At 38.1% G+C, this 14,687-nt stretch overlaps 1 protein-coding gene across 3 annotated transcripts in view; it reads left to right on the top strand.

Moving 5' to 3' along the window:
* Positions 1-11,296, top strand: part of TBCK (TBC1 domain containing kinase) — a 112,595-nt gene extending 101,299 nt beyond the window's left edge. For all 3 annotated transcript variants that reach the window (XM_064450062.1, XM_064450063.1, XM_064450061.1), the window contains one exon: positions 10,623-11,296. In XM_064450062.1, the coding sequence (XP_064306132.1) occupies positions 10,623-10,733 (111 nt within the window). In that variant the 3' untranslated portion in view covers positions 10,734-11,296. The remainder of the gene's footprint in view (positions 1-10,622) is intronic.
* Positions 11,297-14,687: the final 3,391 nt, after the last annotated feature.

The following is a 14,687-nucleotide window of genomic DNA, read 5'->3' as shown; positions in this document are numbered from 1 at the left end:
TGTTTTCTGGGAGTCATTTTCCAGGACGAGTTAGAAATTCTTTGTCTGAAGCCAAGGAACACTGTAAGTATTCTGTCTAAAACAGAACAAAGAACCTGAAACAAGTGAAGGAAAGAAATTACACAGGCATTACAGTGGGGGTTGTAGGTTACGCCATAGCTAAGAAGATACAATTTTCTCCTGTAATGTAGTGACGCTTCTTATGCAAGCTTAAATTTTTTTTTTTAAATGATTTGTTAAATGAAAATTGAATGTTTCCTTTGCAGCATAGCAAAAAAAACCCACTTACAGCGTGTGTAGTAAGTGCAAGTACTTCAGTCACATGAGAGGGTGATGCCTTATCCTCTAAACCCAGACTTTCTGCAGCTGAGGCAATGTTGTCCTGGTCTACCTGGAATTGTCAATATAGCTTTCCATAAAAGAGAAATGCTGCTTTACCTCTTGATTTGCTTTTAGTTCTTGAAAGTCTTAACTAAAGAGTGTAGAGTTTTAAATGGCAACAAAATACTGGATTGACCAGTTTGACCACAAATTAATTAAATACTGGAGCCTAAGTACTGGTAGGGACTCACCACTTCTATCACACCCTTAGAGTACATATAAAAACAGACTCAATTTGACTGTGTTGATAAAAGTTAGAACTCTTTCCTTCTGTGGGTTATTTTTAAGGTGATTTTCAGTTTTACTTTACATGGCTGTGTAGAACTGTCTGCCACTATTCATAAAGTTAACCAATCCAAAACTATGTAGCTTGTGGCTTGGCAAGAACAGTAGCTATTACTTTTTAAATTTTACTAGGTAATCCAATCATATCAGAAATTGCAAAAGTGAATGCATGGAAACAAGAACAATTTTTTCCAAAGAAATGTTATATAAGATGTTAATCTTAAAATGTATTTTTTCTAAAGTGTTATGTATTTCCAGCTGAAAAGGAATGAGCCACAAATTGTACCATCCACCATAAAGGAGAATTTTTCAGAAATGTTCACTGATATTTACTCCATTACAAATATGGAGATTGGCACTGTTAGATATTTGGTATAAATTTATGCAGGACTGAGAGAGGTGGGGGTAAGTGTAAAAAAAATACTGCTTATTTATGGGGCTATTTTTAATTAGAAGATTGAATCTTTCAATTGCATTTCATATTAGTAGCCTACTTGGCATAATTAAAAAAAAAAACAAACCACACACAGAAAAACCCAAACCAAACCCCAAAGTTGAATGCACTAAGCAGACGTGTAGAAAAAGCCTTTTCCCCTTTTTCACACTTCTTTTTTTTTTTTTCTATCTTTTGTATTTGATTTGGTGCCAGATGATAAAACATTTTTAAATGGAAAGCAAATGCTGTCTAGAACTTGATAGGTGAGAGGGAAAACTGAAAACTTCACCACAGCACTGTTCCAGCAGGAGGCAAAGGAAGCCAGCAGTACTGCAGGCTTCAGTATAGCTAAGGCTCTAGTTGAACACTTTTTAGGACAGAATTAAAATGGTAATCCTGCTTATTAAGCCATTGAATTTACCCATCCTACAAGCTAAATGAATAGATTGGCCGATGTACAAGAGCCTGAGTGTGCGTTAGCAGCATAAAGGTATTTTAAAGAGGAGCTTGCACTGGGTATAGTGTGATGGTGCATAGCTTGCACTTCTCTGCAGAACATTCCTGCCTTTAGGCTGATTGTCACTGAGTGCCAGCCTTTCTTCTTCTAGGGGATTCTGGGCACTTGTTAACAGAGCAGGTACTTGTTTGTCTCGGAAAACAGCAGGAAACCTCTACATAAAAGGCATTATGTTGGAGTTAATCAACCAAATTCTATTTTGATTTTTAACTTTTAAATATGTTAAATGGCAGGATCTCTTAAGGGGACTTCAATTCCCCTTTCCCACATCCATTGATAGATAAGTACCTTGTGAATTCCAGCATAGGCAAGGAATCATTACAGTTGGGAGTATAATAGTTAAATAGGCCACGAGTGCTCAACTGTAATTTCTTTTTTTCGTGCATGGCAAATAGCATGTCTCCTGATTTTTGTCACTCTCAAAGTCTGAGATGCAGCAAGTGCAAAGGTTAATCATAGTTATGCATATGGAGGACAGGGATTGGTTTGGGTGGTTTTTTTGGAAGGGTGACAGTACTTCTTTGTCTCCCCTCCTGCAATCAACTTTGAGGTGCTAGGCCATTATCTGTTCCCATTCCCAGCTTTTTGTCTGTATGACCGCAACGTTGACTGAAATTAGAACAGGAGAAGTACCTTACCTGATGTTAAATCATGCTCCAGCAAGGCAATTTTGACAGTGACATGCTTCTACTTGTGTGATGTGGTTGTTTAGTATATATGTGTTTCCCTGATGGTTTAATATGTGTTTCATCATCAGTTAAATGCTATTACAGAATAAAGTATACGAGGCACCTTAATTTGTCTAATAATTAGCAACTCATTTTTTTTCTTGCCTTGGAAAAAGACAGATAAGCTGGAAGTCAAAGCTTAGAAAACATCTGTCTCTATAGCAGGGAAATAAATTCTAAATTGTAACTTCTGATGGTTATATTGATTATTTTTTGTCTAGATAAGTTATGCTGCTATAAATACATTGTCTAGACAATTTCTACAAGTTACTGTAGCAAAGTAGTCATTGCATCACAGTAGCTAATAGATAAAATGTATGAACTATCTCCAAAGCAAAGACAAGCAGTCCCAATTTTTCCATGAGATCTTTCTGACCCTTTTAAAGACAAGAGGGAGAGGGTCAGGATCAAGATTCTTTTTGCATAACATATTCCTAGCCTTGGAAAAAAAAATTTCCTATATGAAAGTAACAATTTCTCTCTCTCAGCACACTATCAACAATGCATTTCTTCTTATATGAAGAGTGAGACACATAGGTTAAAGTGCCCGGTTACCACTGAATTTGTTTGATTTTGTTGTCTTCCTCAGGCCTTTTAAAAAGGCCTTGCAGAGAAGCAAGCCCCTGCGTGCTGAAGCTGGTTTCTTGTTATAAACCTGTCTTAAAAACACAAATGGATACCCATGAAACTTCATAGGGTGATCTGAAGATTAGGTGTTGCATAGAATACTAAAGGGCAGGTGCATTCGTGCTTCTGAAGGCAGATCCATTTAGTTAGAAGGGCGTAATGAAACTTTTGGAGTAAATACAAATTAGGCAATAAACTTCTTGAGATGTTTCCACTATACATCCTTTAGATTCTGTATTTCCTTGTAAATGTTCCCTGCAGAAAAGTGATTGAACAAGTGGAATGAAGACTGAAGATGTTTTCTCTTTGAAGGGACAGAGGGGCTCATTATGATTCCCAGAATGGCTTTTTTTCATGTTTGTTTTTGTTAGGGCATCACCCTCCCTTCCGCATTCAGACTCAGAACCTACTGGAGTCATCAGGCCTGTCTGTTGCCTACAAACAGGAAGAGATTAAGCTTATATTTTGAAGAGATTGAAAGGCTTAATTAATCAGCAACAATCCTGCTGGTTGTAACTTTACCCAAGACATGGTTAAGGCTTCATTATTTGATTCTGTAAAGTCTGTATTATTCTATTTAATCTTTTTTATTATTGTAACATGTATGCATGTTTTCCTTCACTGACAGATAGTAGCCCAGCTGCTGTTGCCAGTACATTGCTCTTCACACGGCCCGAGAGACACTTGGGTGCCAGCCAGGAGTTGTGTTATGCTGCTGTAATGCTGCCCCTGTCAGTGGCTTTGGTTATTTTGCACTGAATGCCTCAGGTACAGCAAGGACGACCTAAATAATTCCCCCTTTCCAGCAAGGTATGAAAGAGGGAAAGGGGAAGATGAAAGATGGAGGCTCAGGAGCAGAATTTGAGTGTTCCTTTTCCTCTTCTGAAGTAGGTGCCCAGGAAAGCAGGCTACTTCTAAAACTCCAGATAGGTTCCTTTTTTTAATCTTCTGAGACTGAGAGTTACAGTTATTGGAAATTTTAGTTGGTGGCCTGATGCAGACGTTGTTTGGCCCATCTGTGTGCCTTACTGCGCAGCGGTTTGGATGTTTCCGAGATGAGGAATTGTGGAGTCCTCAGCTTTACCTATGAAAATGTGTCTGATTTCTGAGAAATGCTGGCAAGCAGGATCTCGGCTCTTCTCAGTCATCTGGGAGATCTGTAAGGACAGGAAAATGGGAGATGGTGAAACTGAATCCTGGAGTGGTGCTGTGGGCTCCAGAGTTTCTTTCAGGCTTGTCAGTCTTGGCTGTGGTTATGGTGTCTTTGTGGGCTGCACCTCTGAAAGGGCACCCTTGTCCTTGCATGAGCTTGCATGGATTAGGTTGTATCCATGTCACTCAAAGCTGTTGCATTATAACATGGAATTATTGCTTTCTGGGCTGTTTTTCAGCTCTAAGCCAGTGTTTCATATTTCCTGATATTCCAGTTGAGAGAATCTGAAATAGTGGTAATTGAAATAGAGATGGTAATGAACTAATAAATGTGTGTTGTAGGTTCGGAAGACTTGTGTAAGGATATTGCCAGCTAGAATGGTATTGGTGATTCTGCCAATTACCGTATCCACACTGCTTGTCTGGGGCAATGTTGTTCTGCTTTTCTCTAAACTGTATCTGAATCAGCTTTTGAAGAGGACGGACTGCTTCAGGAGGGAATGTGCCCATTGTTTGGGAGGCCCAAAGACTTTGGTCCTGGACTTTAAGAAGAAATGGGACAAAACTGGCACTTTGGGTAGTGTTAGTAAAAAGTACTGCAAACTACAAAGAAAGATTTTTCACTGTCAAGTATTTCTTTGAATATTTTTCAACATCTAGAGCAATCTTTAGACTTGAAATTTTCAGAGTCATGCTTTCTTTTTTATATTCAAGCCAACTGTTCTGCATCTTTTTAAAAATACATATTTCTGTTCACTAACAGCTTTTTTTTTTTTCTCCTGTTGAATCCAAAATAGAGTAGGTTTGGTTTCTGCATTTTAATTTTACAATCCATTCAACTGTATTGGGTGCCCTGAATATATTTTGGTCAGTATAAATTAGCTGTGTTAAAACACCTAAATCTCTGCAATTGCATTTTCATTTTCAAGTGCTTGCTCTGAGCCGGGTATATTTTTTTTAAATATCATTTCTAAGCGGAAAATTAAAAATGCAGGTGTTTAAAACTTATTACTTGGAGAAATTTGAGCGTTTACTCTTATTTTCATTCTCAGTAAAATTTATTCTGAAACCAGCTATTAAATACCTGTTTGTATAGGCTTATTTTCAAATCTTTGCATGTAAGTCCTTTACGTTACTGCTGTATTTTTGTACTGATGGAATGTAAAGTGCTCCTTTTTGGCCAGGTCTGCATGTAGAGAATTTTTCCTTGATCTTGTTTGAGCCGTAAGTTCTGTGCTTTTTTCCTTTTTTCTCCTTTTTTCTTTTTTCTCTGTTTTTCTTGTTTCTTTTTTTTTATTAAACATAATATGTTTTCACACAAAGTTGTGCTTTTTGTGTTTTGTACTTGCATTCAGTTCATACTAACACTGTAAACGTTAACTAGTCACTGTTTTGTTGATATGGGAGGCTTTAGGTGCCTATCTTTCCCTTGCTGTTACAGTGCCATTTCATTTTTCTGGAACCCTTTAATACCAGAAGTAGCTGACTAAAAATAATCTTGTGTGCTGGACCTGCTTTGTGGCATATGGAAAGTGTTGTTTAAAAAGCTCTAGACTGATCACCTTGACTATGGTGTGCTTTCAAAGTGGTGAACTCTTGACTGAAATCATACAGCAGCAGAGACTGTAGACCCTGAGAGATTTGTGTAGCATGTATTTACAAATGAAAAACATAATAATTTTGTGGCAATGGATGAGTAATACAAAATTTGGCTGATGTTTCTTCTCCAGTTTCTAAAGTATCTCTTTTTCTTCTGACTCTTTTGGAGTGTTATATTAACATTTATACCCCAGTAACATTTGTCACAGTGGTCTTTTTTTGTATTCTGGTACAGTACGTTACTCCTCCTTCCCTCCCAACTTGCCCTTTAATTACAATCTGTCACAAGACTGTCTGTGAAAGTGAATAATGTGAACATAGCAACCCTGACGGCTAGCCCAAAGGGTGCTGGGAATGATGCTGCTCAAGCTGTTGTGCTATTAGACTCTTTGCTGTAGACAGTCTGAAAATGTGACATTCCTGGTGTAATACATTCAGCATACTTGAAAGCTGTGATTTTACTGCTTGGAACAGTAGTAGAAACATTTTGAGAAATGATCCAATGTGCAGGTTATTAAGGTTCTTGATGGTACTTAAAGGAGCAGTCCTTTTATTCTGTTTGTACTGAGTGTCACACCAATACAGGGTAAAATGTTTAATATTGGCCCAAATTTTGATATGAATTTTCTGTAATCTTGTCTGTCTTCAAAAGCCTGACTTCTTGTATCTGCATGAGTCTTAGCTGACTGCTTTCAAAGGCAAATTACAATTTTCTGGCTCAGTTATACTCACCAGAAGGGTGTTTTATGTGGAATTGATTGATGCATTACTTAATAAAGGAACAGCGTTTCCAGAGTCTTCACCAAAGCCATCACATAGTAGTCATTAAACAAGTTGCTCAGATATTCATCCTCTCGTATATAATATTTGCTGTGAAAGCAAGAAGAGGAAGTTCAATTTAAACACTAGATGCAGCCTATAAAACCACAGTAACTGAACTTTCTTGGGAAGAACGTTTTGAGGAAAGGCCACCTGAGGCATAAAGGGAAGATCTTTTAAGATTGTCTTGTAGCATCTCTTTAATCCTCTACCTCAGATAAGCATAACGCTGCTTCCCCCAAGTAGTGTTGTTGTCTAAATGTAAACAGAAGCATTACCGAGGACTGCGATTGATTGGTGGTATGGGGGAAGAGATACATCTCAGAAGTAGTGTCAACACAAGCATTTGGTAAATTTGAGAAAGTATAATAACCTGATAAATGACAGAGGTTCATGTCTAATTAAAATCAACCTTTATAATGGAAATTTAATTGTGCATTACTTTTATAAGTTTCATTAAATCTCTCTTCAAAATTTAGGTGATTTACAGGTTACTAAGGATGATGTAACCAGTTTGCTTATCTCCTCACCATGTTATCTTCTGTCTTAAGAGCACCGCTGTAAATTTGGTTATTTAGTGTACTACAAATTATGTATTCAGATGCCTGTTTTTAAACTTCTGGTGAACACTTCATGATAGTGCTTATAATGGAAATACAGCCCATGTATGAAGTCTGAGGTGGCAGTTTCTGCTGTAGAAAGTCTGTGGGATTAATTCAGAAGAGCATGTTGGGCTTTTTCTGATGCATGAAATTTTGCTCCTCTTGGATCATTGATTTTTTTTTTTTTTTCAACTTTTTAGGAAATGTTAGGGGTTTTTATCTTTCTTAGTTTCTTGGATTTAAGTTACTAATATTTGAACATAAATGAAGGTCACACTGGGGAGGAAGTCTATGTAGCTATTTCAAATAGTCCTTCCTTTCGTGCCCCCCATCAGCGCACATGCCAGAAATAACACTGTCATGTGTTTTGAAAATACTACTTTCATACAGTATATTTTGGCATGGAAGGATACCAGGTGGTGTCGGAATACTTCAGAAACATGGTGAACGCATTGCCATTCTTGTTTGTGACAGACAGGCTCCTGTCTGGGAGAGGAAGGCACAAACATATACTGAGGAACAGAACTATAAAAAGTAAAAGCTTCAATTAGGAAGACTGTGATGCTAGTAAGAGTCTACTTCTAAATCCACTCTTTACCAAAAGCTAACATTTCTACTTTCGGTGACGCAACGTGGGAAAGCAGAAGATAGAACTAGGAATGTCTTTAATCAGATCAAATCCTATTACCTGATGAGTTAAACCTCTCCTCCTCTTTGCAGTGTGGAGACACGTGTATGTGCAAAGCTCTTGGAGGCTGATACTTGGAGTTTGGCAGCTCTCAGCTTATGGCAATGTATATGCCCTTGGGCCCCTGACTTGCAGCTAATTCCCATAGTAGTGAGATACTAACAGTAGTGCATTCCCTGTTCACTGGATTTTCCCTGGCTGGATGTGCAGATGCAGTATTTTGAGCTGTATTTGCAGCCTTTCTCACTGAAGCTATGTAGACAACTGCAGACAGTTCTGTGACAACTTAAAAAAAGGCAGGTCATCTGGTATATGGTCTTGTTGTGGTCTTGTGCTTGCTGCCTGTCATTTGCTAACAGCCACAGATTCTGCAGTGCTTGCTTCGCAGAGGCTCTGCAACAAACTAGACATTCCTCACCATAAGGTTATAAAGGAACCTCTTGCCATATGCAGTGAGGAAAATTTATTTCCAGCCATACCTTGGCTACTAAAGCAGTTCTAAAATACAGTGGGACACACGCCTTAATGCTCAAACCCTAAATACAAAGCATTCGTTTGCATATTTTCTTTTCAGATTACAGGGAATGGTAGTTATGTTATGGCTAGGGTATCCAAAAACTTGGAGCAGAGTTTACAGTTTATTATCAGAAGTGTAAAATTATCATTAGGCATAGAGTGGAACCTGTCTGCTGACACATGGGGCGTTGACTCAGCAAATAACATAGTGCTTTCTGTCAGTCTGAATGCTTGTTGCCATTTTTTATTTCTGCCAGCTGTAAGTGCAGCATTGGGGTCCAGGACAGAGCACTATCCATTAGTCACAAGTGGAGAGCACTCTGAGGTGACAGATATACATATGAAGTAGAGATGTCTGGTAGGAGCGTTTCACTAGGAATATATACTATTTTTGTAGCTCGTGATATGCACAGCTGAGTGCTGTTTTTGACAAAGAGAAAAATCTTTGTCTCTATTTTACTCTACACCGTATCTTTATGGACTGTGATTATAGAAAGAGGTAGTTGGACTCTCCTAGTGATATCTCTGTGCATATTACACCACCTCTGCATCAGAGAGCCCCTCTAAAAGCATGGCATTTACTTTTCTCATGAAAACTGGCATCCACGTATGGTCTAACTTTACTGTTTTGATTGTTTGATTGTGGGGATTTTTCCGTTTGATCCTTTGAATCCCGTACTGACTGACCCAAACTAATGGGGGAAGAGGTGATTGAACTTCCTTTTGGTCTTTCTTAGGCAAGTACCTGAAACAAACCTAACTGCTAAAATGTCCTGACTGATCCACCATGACCTCTCTCACTCTGCCTCAACAAGTCCTCAGTGGTTATAGATCACGTACTAGCTGCTCGCTCCCTGGTTAAATCCATCCTGAAATGCAGAGAAAGGAATGCAGTAGCTATGTTTAACACATAAGTGGACAGAGATAAATTCCTTGCATATATAGAATACCCTCAGTGTGTAGCAAAAGTTGTGGCTATGGGAGGAGTTTAAAACTTTGCTACTATGAACTCTTACCTGTTAAAGAAATTATTTTAGGACTTGTACTTGATCAAGTAATCATGTAGTACATCTTAGTATCTGTAGTAGTATCATGGGTAATCAGAAGAAATGTAAATGTAAAAAGAAATCCCATGTACTAAGTTTGGATGGGGTGCCTGCTGCTCTTCTGGAGTTGCTAATTTAGTTCTTTGTGTAAAGCTAGTTATTTGCACATCATGTTTGCACAGGGTTCTGGAATAGTGTCACAAATCATTTTAAAGAGTCAAGAAGGGAACTACAAATGTTCTAAATAGCCCATTTCAAAGCACTTAGTGATTTTACAAATGGTACTAATTTGTTGAGCAACTATAAAGCAACAATCTCAAAGACTGGGATGGTAGGGCAGTCTTTCTCACAGCTATTGGAAATAAAGTAAAAGTATTATAGTTTCTCTCTGATTAATCCATTTTGGTGGCTTGCTTTTTAATGTACTGAAGTCAGAATTTAAAAGGCAAGTTTGACATGTGATACACAATATTGTTTCTTTGGTTGTGGCTTTTGATATTTTGATGCATAATTTTTGTTATTTTTTTGGTTATTATTATTAATATACACAAAATATTGTTCCTACTTCATGAAGGAACTTTTCATGAAGTTGCTACATGGAAACTGGCAACTGCTGTGTTTGGCTTATGGAATTAATTAATTGAGGAGAGAGGCTTGCAAGGACTGGGGGGGGCGGGGTGCGTGTATGTGTGTGCTTGCACTATGTAACCTGTCCATGGGCAGATTGGGAGTGGGGGGAAATACAGCTGTTAGACTCCAAATTCATATTTGACATCTGTGAAATCAAGCCACGTCAGACAAGTTGGATAGGTAAGCAAATGACTATACCATCAAACTGTGGTGCGTGTATACTTGGGAGCCCACAGAAAACAGCTGGGAGTTAGATTAATGCAGAGAAAAATATCTGTTATTTCATGCTTTGAGAGAGGGGTTCCAGTGATTACTCTTGAGGTTAAATAATCCTGTTAGAATGAGGTAAAATCCTGCATAAGCAGAGATAAATGAAGTTGAGTTATCAGTGTGACACTTTCATGACCACCAAATTCATCCCAGCTGTTTCAACAGACAGCTCTGGACTCCTGTGTTGGACTCGTTGGTGCAAAGAACAAACTTCTAGGGTCTGATAACTTTTTTTTTTTCTTTTGTTCAACTTGCCTTACTTAACACAAAGTTATTTCCATTTAAGGACTATAATATACAGCGTGCTAATAATGTATCTGTTTCAGTTTGCAGCTTATCTAGTGAAAAACAAGTACCCAAGGGTCTGCATCCTAGATGGAGGCATCAACAAGATCAAGCCGACTGGTCTCCTCACTGTTCCTTCTCCACAAATTTAAGTGACTGTAAACATTCCGGACAATCTCTCTAAATAGGGAAGTCTTCCCGTACAACATGGATATCCTGAACCCAAAGGGCATTATGGTGTCTTCAGTATACAAGCTATCCTGATGATCAGTGTCTTATCCTGCAGATCTAGAGCATGGGAGCTTTGTGTTTATTCTTGATATAGAGCTTCAGCTGGAACAGATGAAAACTGTGAAGCTTCCAGCTTTCCAAGAAGCCTCTTTCAGCACTGATGTAGTGCACAACTGGTTGAGCAAGTCTGAACACAAAAAGAGTAACTCGGCTAGTATTTGGTATCTTAAAAATATTTCTGCAGAACAAAATAAACTGGCACTTGATGGCTATAAGCTGCACTTAAATAGATCATTTTTCAAAAGTATGTTACTGTGAATATGGAAAGTAAGAAGCTGAAACTGTACCCTGTGTGTATCCTGTGAAAAAGTGTGATTTCTAATATTTTAAAGAGTGATTGCTGTATCTTGTGACCCACTTTCTTTTTGAGAAAGCATTTTTTCATCTGAATTGGAAATAAAGATGTATCCCAGATTGGAAGTCACGGTAAAAGCTGCTGCTGAGTCAATCCAAACTGTATCATATCCTGCAGAAGTGGAGAAGGCCTACTCCTTTGTGGAGAATTTAACATTCTGTTTCCATAAACACAGCAAATGCAACAATTTCTGAATCAATTACATTTACCAGAAAGGTAGGCTTCTGAAAATACTGTGTCTTGCAACTATAGATCAGTTATTCCGCAAGTAATAGTGCTTTTACATTTTAGAAGCTCATGCCATGCAAAGAAATTATGCTATTTTAATTTTAATCTGAAAACGTTCTAGAGTAATCATTCTTGTATGAACTGGAGGTGCAAAGTTCTCTTTGGTTGTCTACTCTTTCAGCTAGTGGTGTCTTTTTTTTTCTTTTAAGTCCTGTTCTTTAAACATGAACTTTAAAACTGACAGATTGAGGCAGGAAACCTGTTTTTAAACTAAACTGGATGCAAGTGCTGTAGATGAGTGAGAGCAGACCTTCCACAAAGGGCATAAGGTGACTGTGCACTAGACCTGTGGAAATTACTTTGCGATAAGAAGCCAAAAGTATTGAAAGCCCCAACAGAGACAGGAATTGCCATCTCTGTTGCTGAGAAGCTAAAAATAAATTTAATTCAGGCAAGTACCACCTTTCAGGAGATGTGGAAATGTTGGGGGTGGGGAACCCACCCTAATTTCTCCCCCTCAAAATCCCAGGTTAGCTTTGCCAGCATGTCAGGTCCATTAATCTAAAAATAATGGCTAGGAAAAGAAAAGAATCCGTCTTCAAGAATGCTTCTTGAAAATAGTACCTTTAATCTAGGAAAACCAGTTGTGATAAGGTAAGACTGACAGTATGGCTCTGAATGAAATGGTAATTTGGAATAATTTATTTTAGAATACAAGAAACTTTCATATTTCTCTTTCTACACTTTTAAAGTTTAGAAAACGCTGTTGTGACACAGTTTAATAATCACTGAAATGCGGGGATTAAAATGTATTCTGTAAAACGAACACAATGACACCAAAGATCTGTTTACCTGGTTACAGTCACATATTAGCGTTGTGAATTTCACACCATAATCTTTATTAGAGCATCATCTGGGACACGGCAGTTTACACGATACAAGCTGTTAGGGTAACGAGGATTTGCTCTGGAAGACATGGTTATCATATGCCATAGTTTTCAGTTTGGCAAATGGAATGTTGCAGCAGCTAACGTTATTTCATTCTTCTTCTGTCACAAGAGATTTCCAAAACTAAGACAGTTGTGAGCCTCAGTGAGGCTCGCAGTCAGTGAGAAGGCTGTGAAGAGTCTCTATGTATCACAGGCAAAATGATCACTTGTTCTGTGCGGTTTTTTAGTGGTGGTGGAGGTTGTGGGGTTTTGTTGTTTCAGGAGGGTGGTTGTTTTTTTTTAACTGAAACCATGGAAGATGAGACTTTGTGGAAGGTGCTGAAAGAGGAAGTCTTTATTCTCACCTCTGTGAGAAAATTTTATCCTGATCCTCAGAAGCTAGTTGCTAGCACTACGTGCTGTCTCCAGGGGGAGTTATCCTTGCCACAGCTGTGGTTTTGGGAGCCTTGTTGGAAAAGTATGATGGGTGAAAAGAATGTGAGGGAGGAAAGGCACCTTTTAGCGCCCTTTATCTCAGCTGTGATTTGTCAAAAAAAAAAACCAAACCCAAAACACTGTAATTACAACATGCTGATACACGTAACACAGATTGGTGGGCTTTCTATGGTCTAAGGTCAGCATAATACACTGAAGCTTTCAAGAAGTTTTTGACTTCAAAAATCCAAGATGGCTGGCAGAGTGACTGAGTAAGGGAGCAGAAATGAAACATAGGGACTGATCATCAGGTTCCTCTGTTAGCAGAGGGTTTCTACAACAATCTCTGGTAGTGAAGCCTATGGTGCTCAGATGACTCTAAAAATGACCTGGAAACAGAGGAACAGTGAGGTTAATAACAAGCTTCCTGATACTATGAAATCATCTGCCATCATCAAAGTTTTGCCTGGCTGCATGGAGAATGAGAAAGACCTTCTGGTACTTTTGTGTCAGAGAGATTCACTATGAAAGGGTGTGCATGGGGCCCTGGAGAACAACAGTTTTAACCATATTCAACAGTGAATTCATGGATGGATAAGACAACATTGCAAATGCCTAAGAGCAGCCAGAAAGCCACACGGGTTATTGGTAATTGTGCCATCAGAGAATTAACAGATGGTACATTTTGAACACAGCACAAATGCTTTATAATTATAAAAAAATGATACGCAGGATTATAATGGACACAAAACAGAGTCAGAGTAAGATGATGTTAGTTGTGTTGACTGAAACTCTTCAGTTTGGAAAAAGAGGCAACCAAAATAGAATGTCCCACCTTTTGCCAAAAGTACATCCTTAAAATATGGAATTTGTCACCAGAAGAGGCCAGCAGTTTATAAAAATCCTCATAAACAAGGATTAGACAGAGCTCTATCTGTGGAAGAGCTCTATCTCTGACTGTTAGCCACAATGGTTGAGAAACAATATGCAGCTCAGGGCTTTCCTGATCTGTTGCTTAAAAGAGGCTGGGAGAATATATCAGAGGAAGATTTCACCCTGTTTCTTGCACTCCATTTTCAAGTATTTGCTGTTCGTAAGTATATGTTGGGATATACCCAATACAGTAGTCAGGTCATATTATGTATTTAATCCCAGCTTGATATTTCCTTCTCATTTATACAGGTACTCAGAAAATGACTCTAAGCACAAAGCATTGAATGCCTTTGAGAAAACAGAATTTAACGTGTACCCAGCTACTTGTTCCTTTGGTAGGAAGTATTCTCTATCTCCTGTATTTTTATTTGTAGAGAAGCTAAGTTCTCTTTTCAGTGAAAGATACCTTCACAAAGGCTTCAACAAATCCTTTTTGATGAATACAACTGGTTTTAGTATCTAAATGTTTAATATTTATAGATTTCAGCTATAATGCAGTTCAGTCTTTGCTTTCAGTTTAGCTGAGTAAGATTCAAAGCCTATGTATTCTATTTGTGTATGGATGTGTTTTTGACAGAAGACTTAAAACCTGCCATTACATAAAAAGTTTACATAATAATGTAATGTTTACATGTATTTTCCAGGAGATGTCATGAGAGAGGATGTGGGTAAAAGCAGGAAACATCAAGAACTGCTAAACAGTATTGAATGTTTTTTTTCCCCATGGAAATAGAACTACCTGGAAAGCTCTGTAGCTAACAGCTGGTTATGAGCAGCCGTAACTGCTGATATACCTGAACTTCCTACTTATTTTAATTCAGTTATGTAGGACAAGTGCTTGGTCACAAAATTAGCTTCTGATCTTCTTTTCCAAAGGCAAGGAAAATTCTTGCGTTTTGTGGGAATTTCTCTTTAAAGAATTTTATGTAGTTTTT

The sequence above is a fragment of the Phalacrocorax carbo genome, chromosome 4 (genome assembly GCF_963921805.1).
Source record: "Phalacrocorax carbo chromosome 4, bPhaCar2.1, whole genome shotgun sequence".
In the NCBI taxonomy this organism is placed as follows: Eukaryota; Metazoa; Chordata; class Aves; order Suliformes; family Phalacrocoracidae; genus Phalacrocorax; species Phalacrocorax carbo.
The sequence above is the reverse complement of the archived record's forward strand: the minus strand, read 5'-3'. Positions and strand labels throughout refer to the sequence as shown.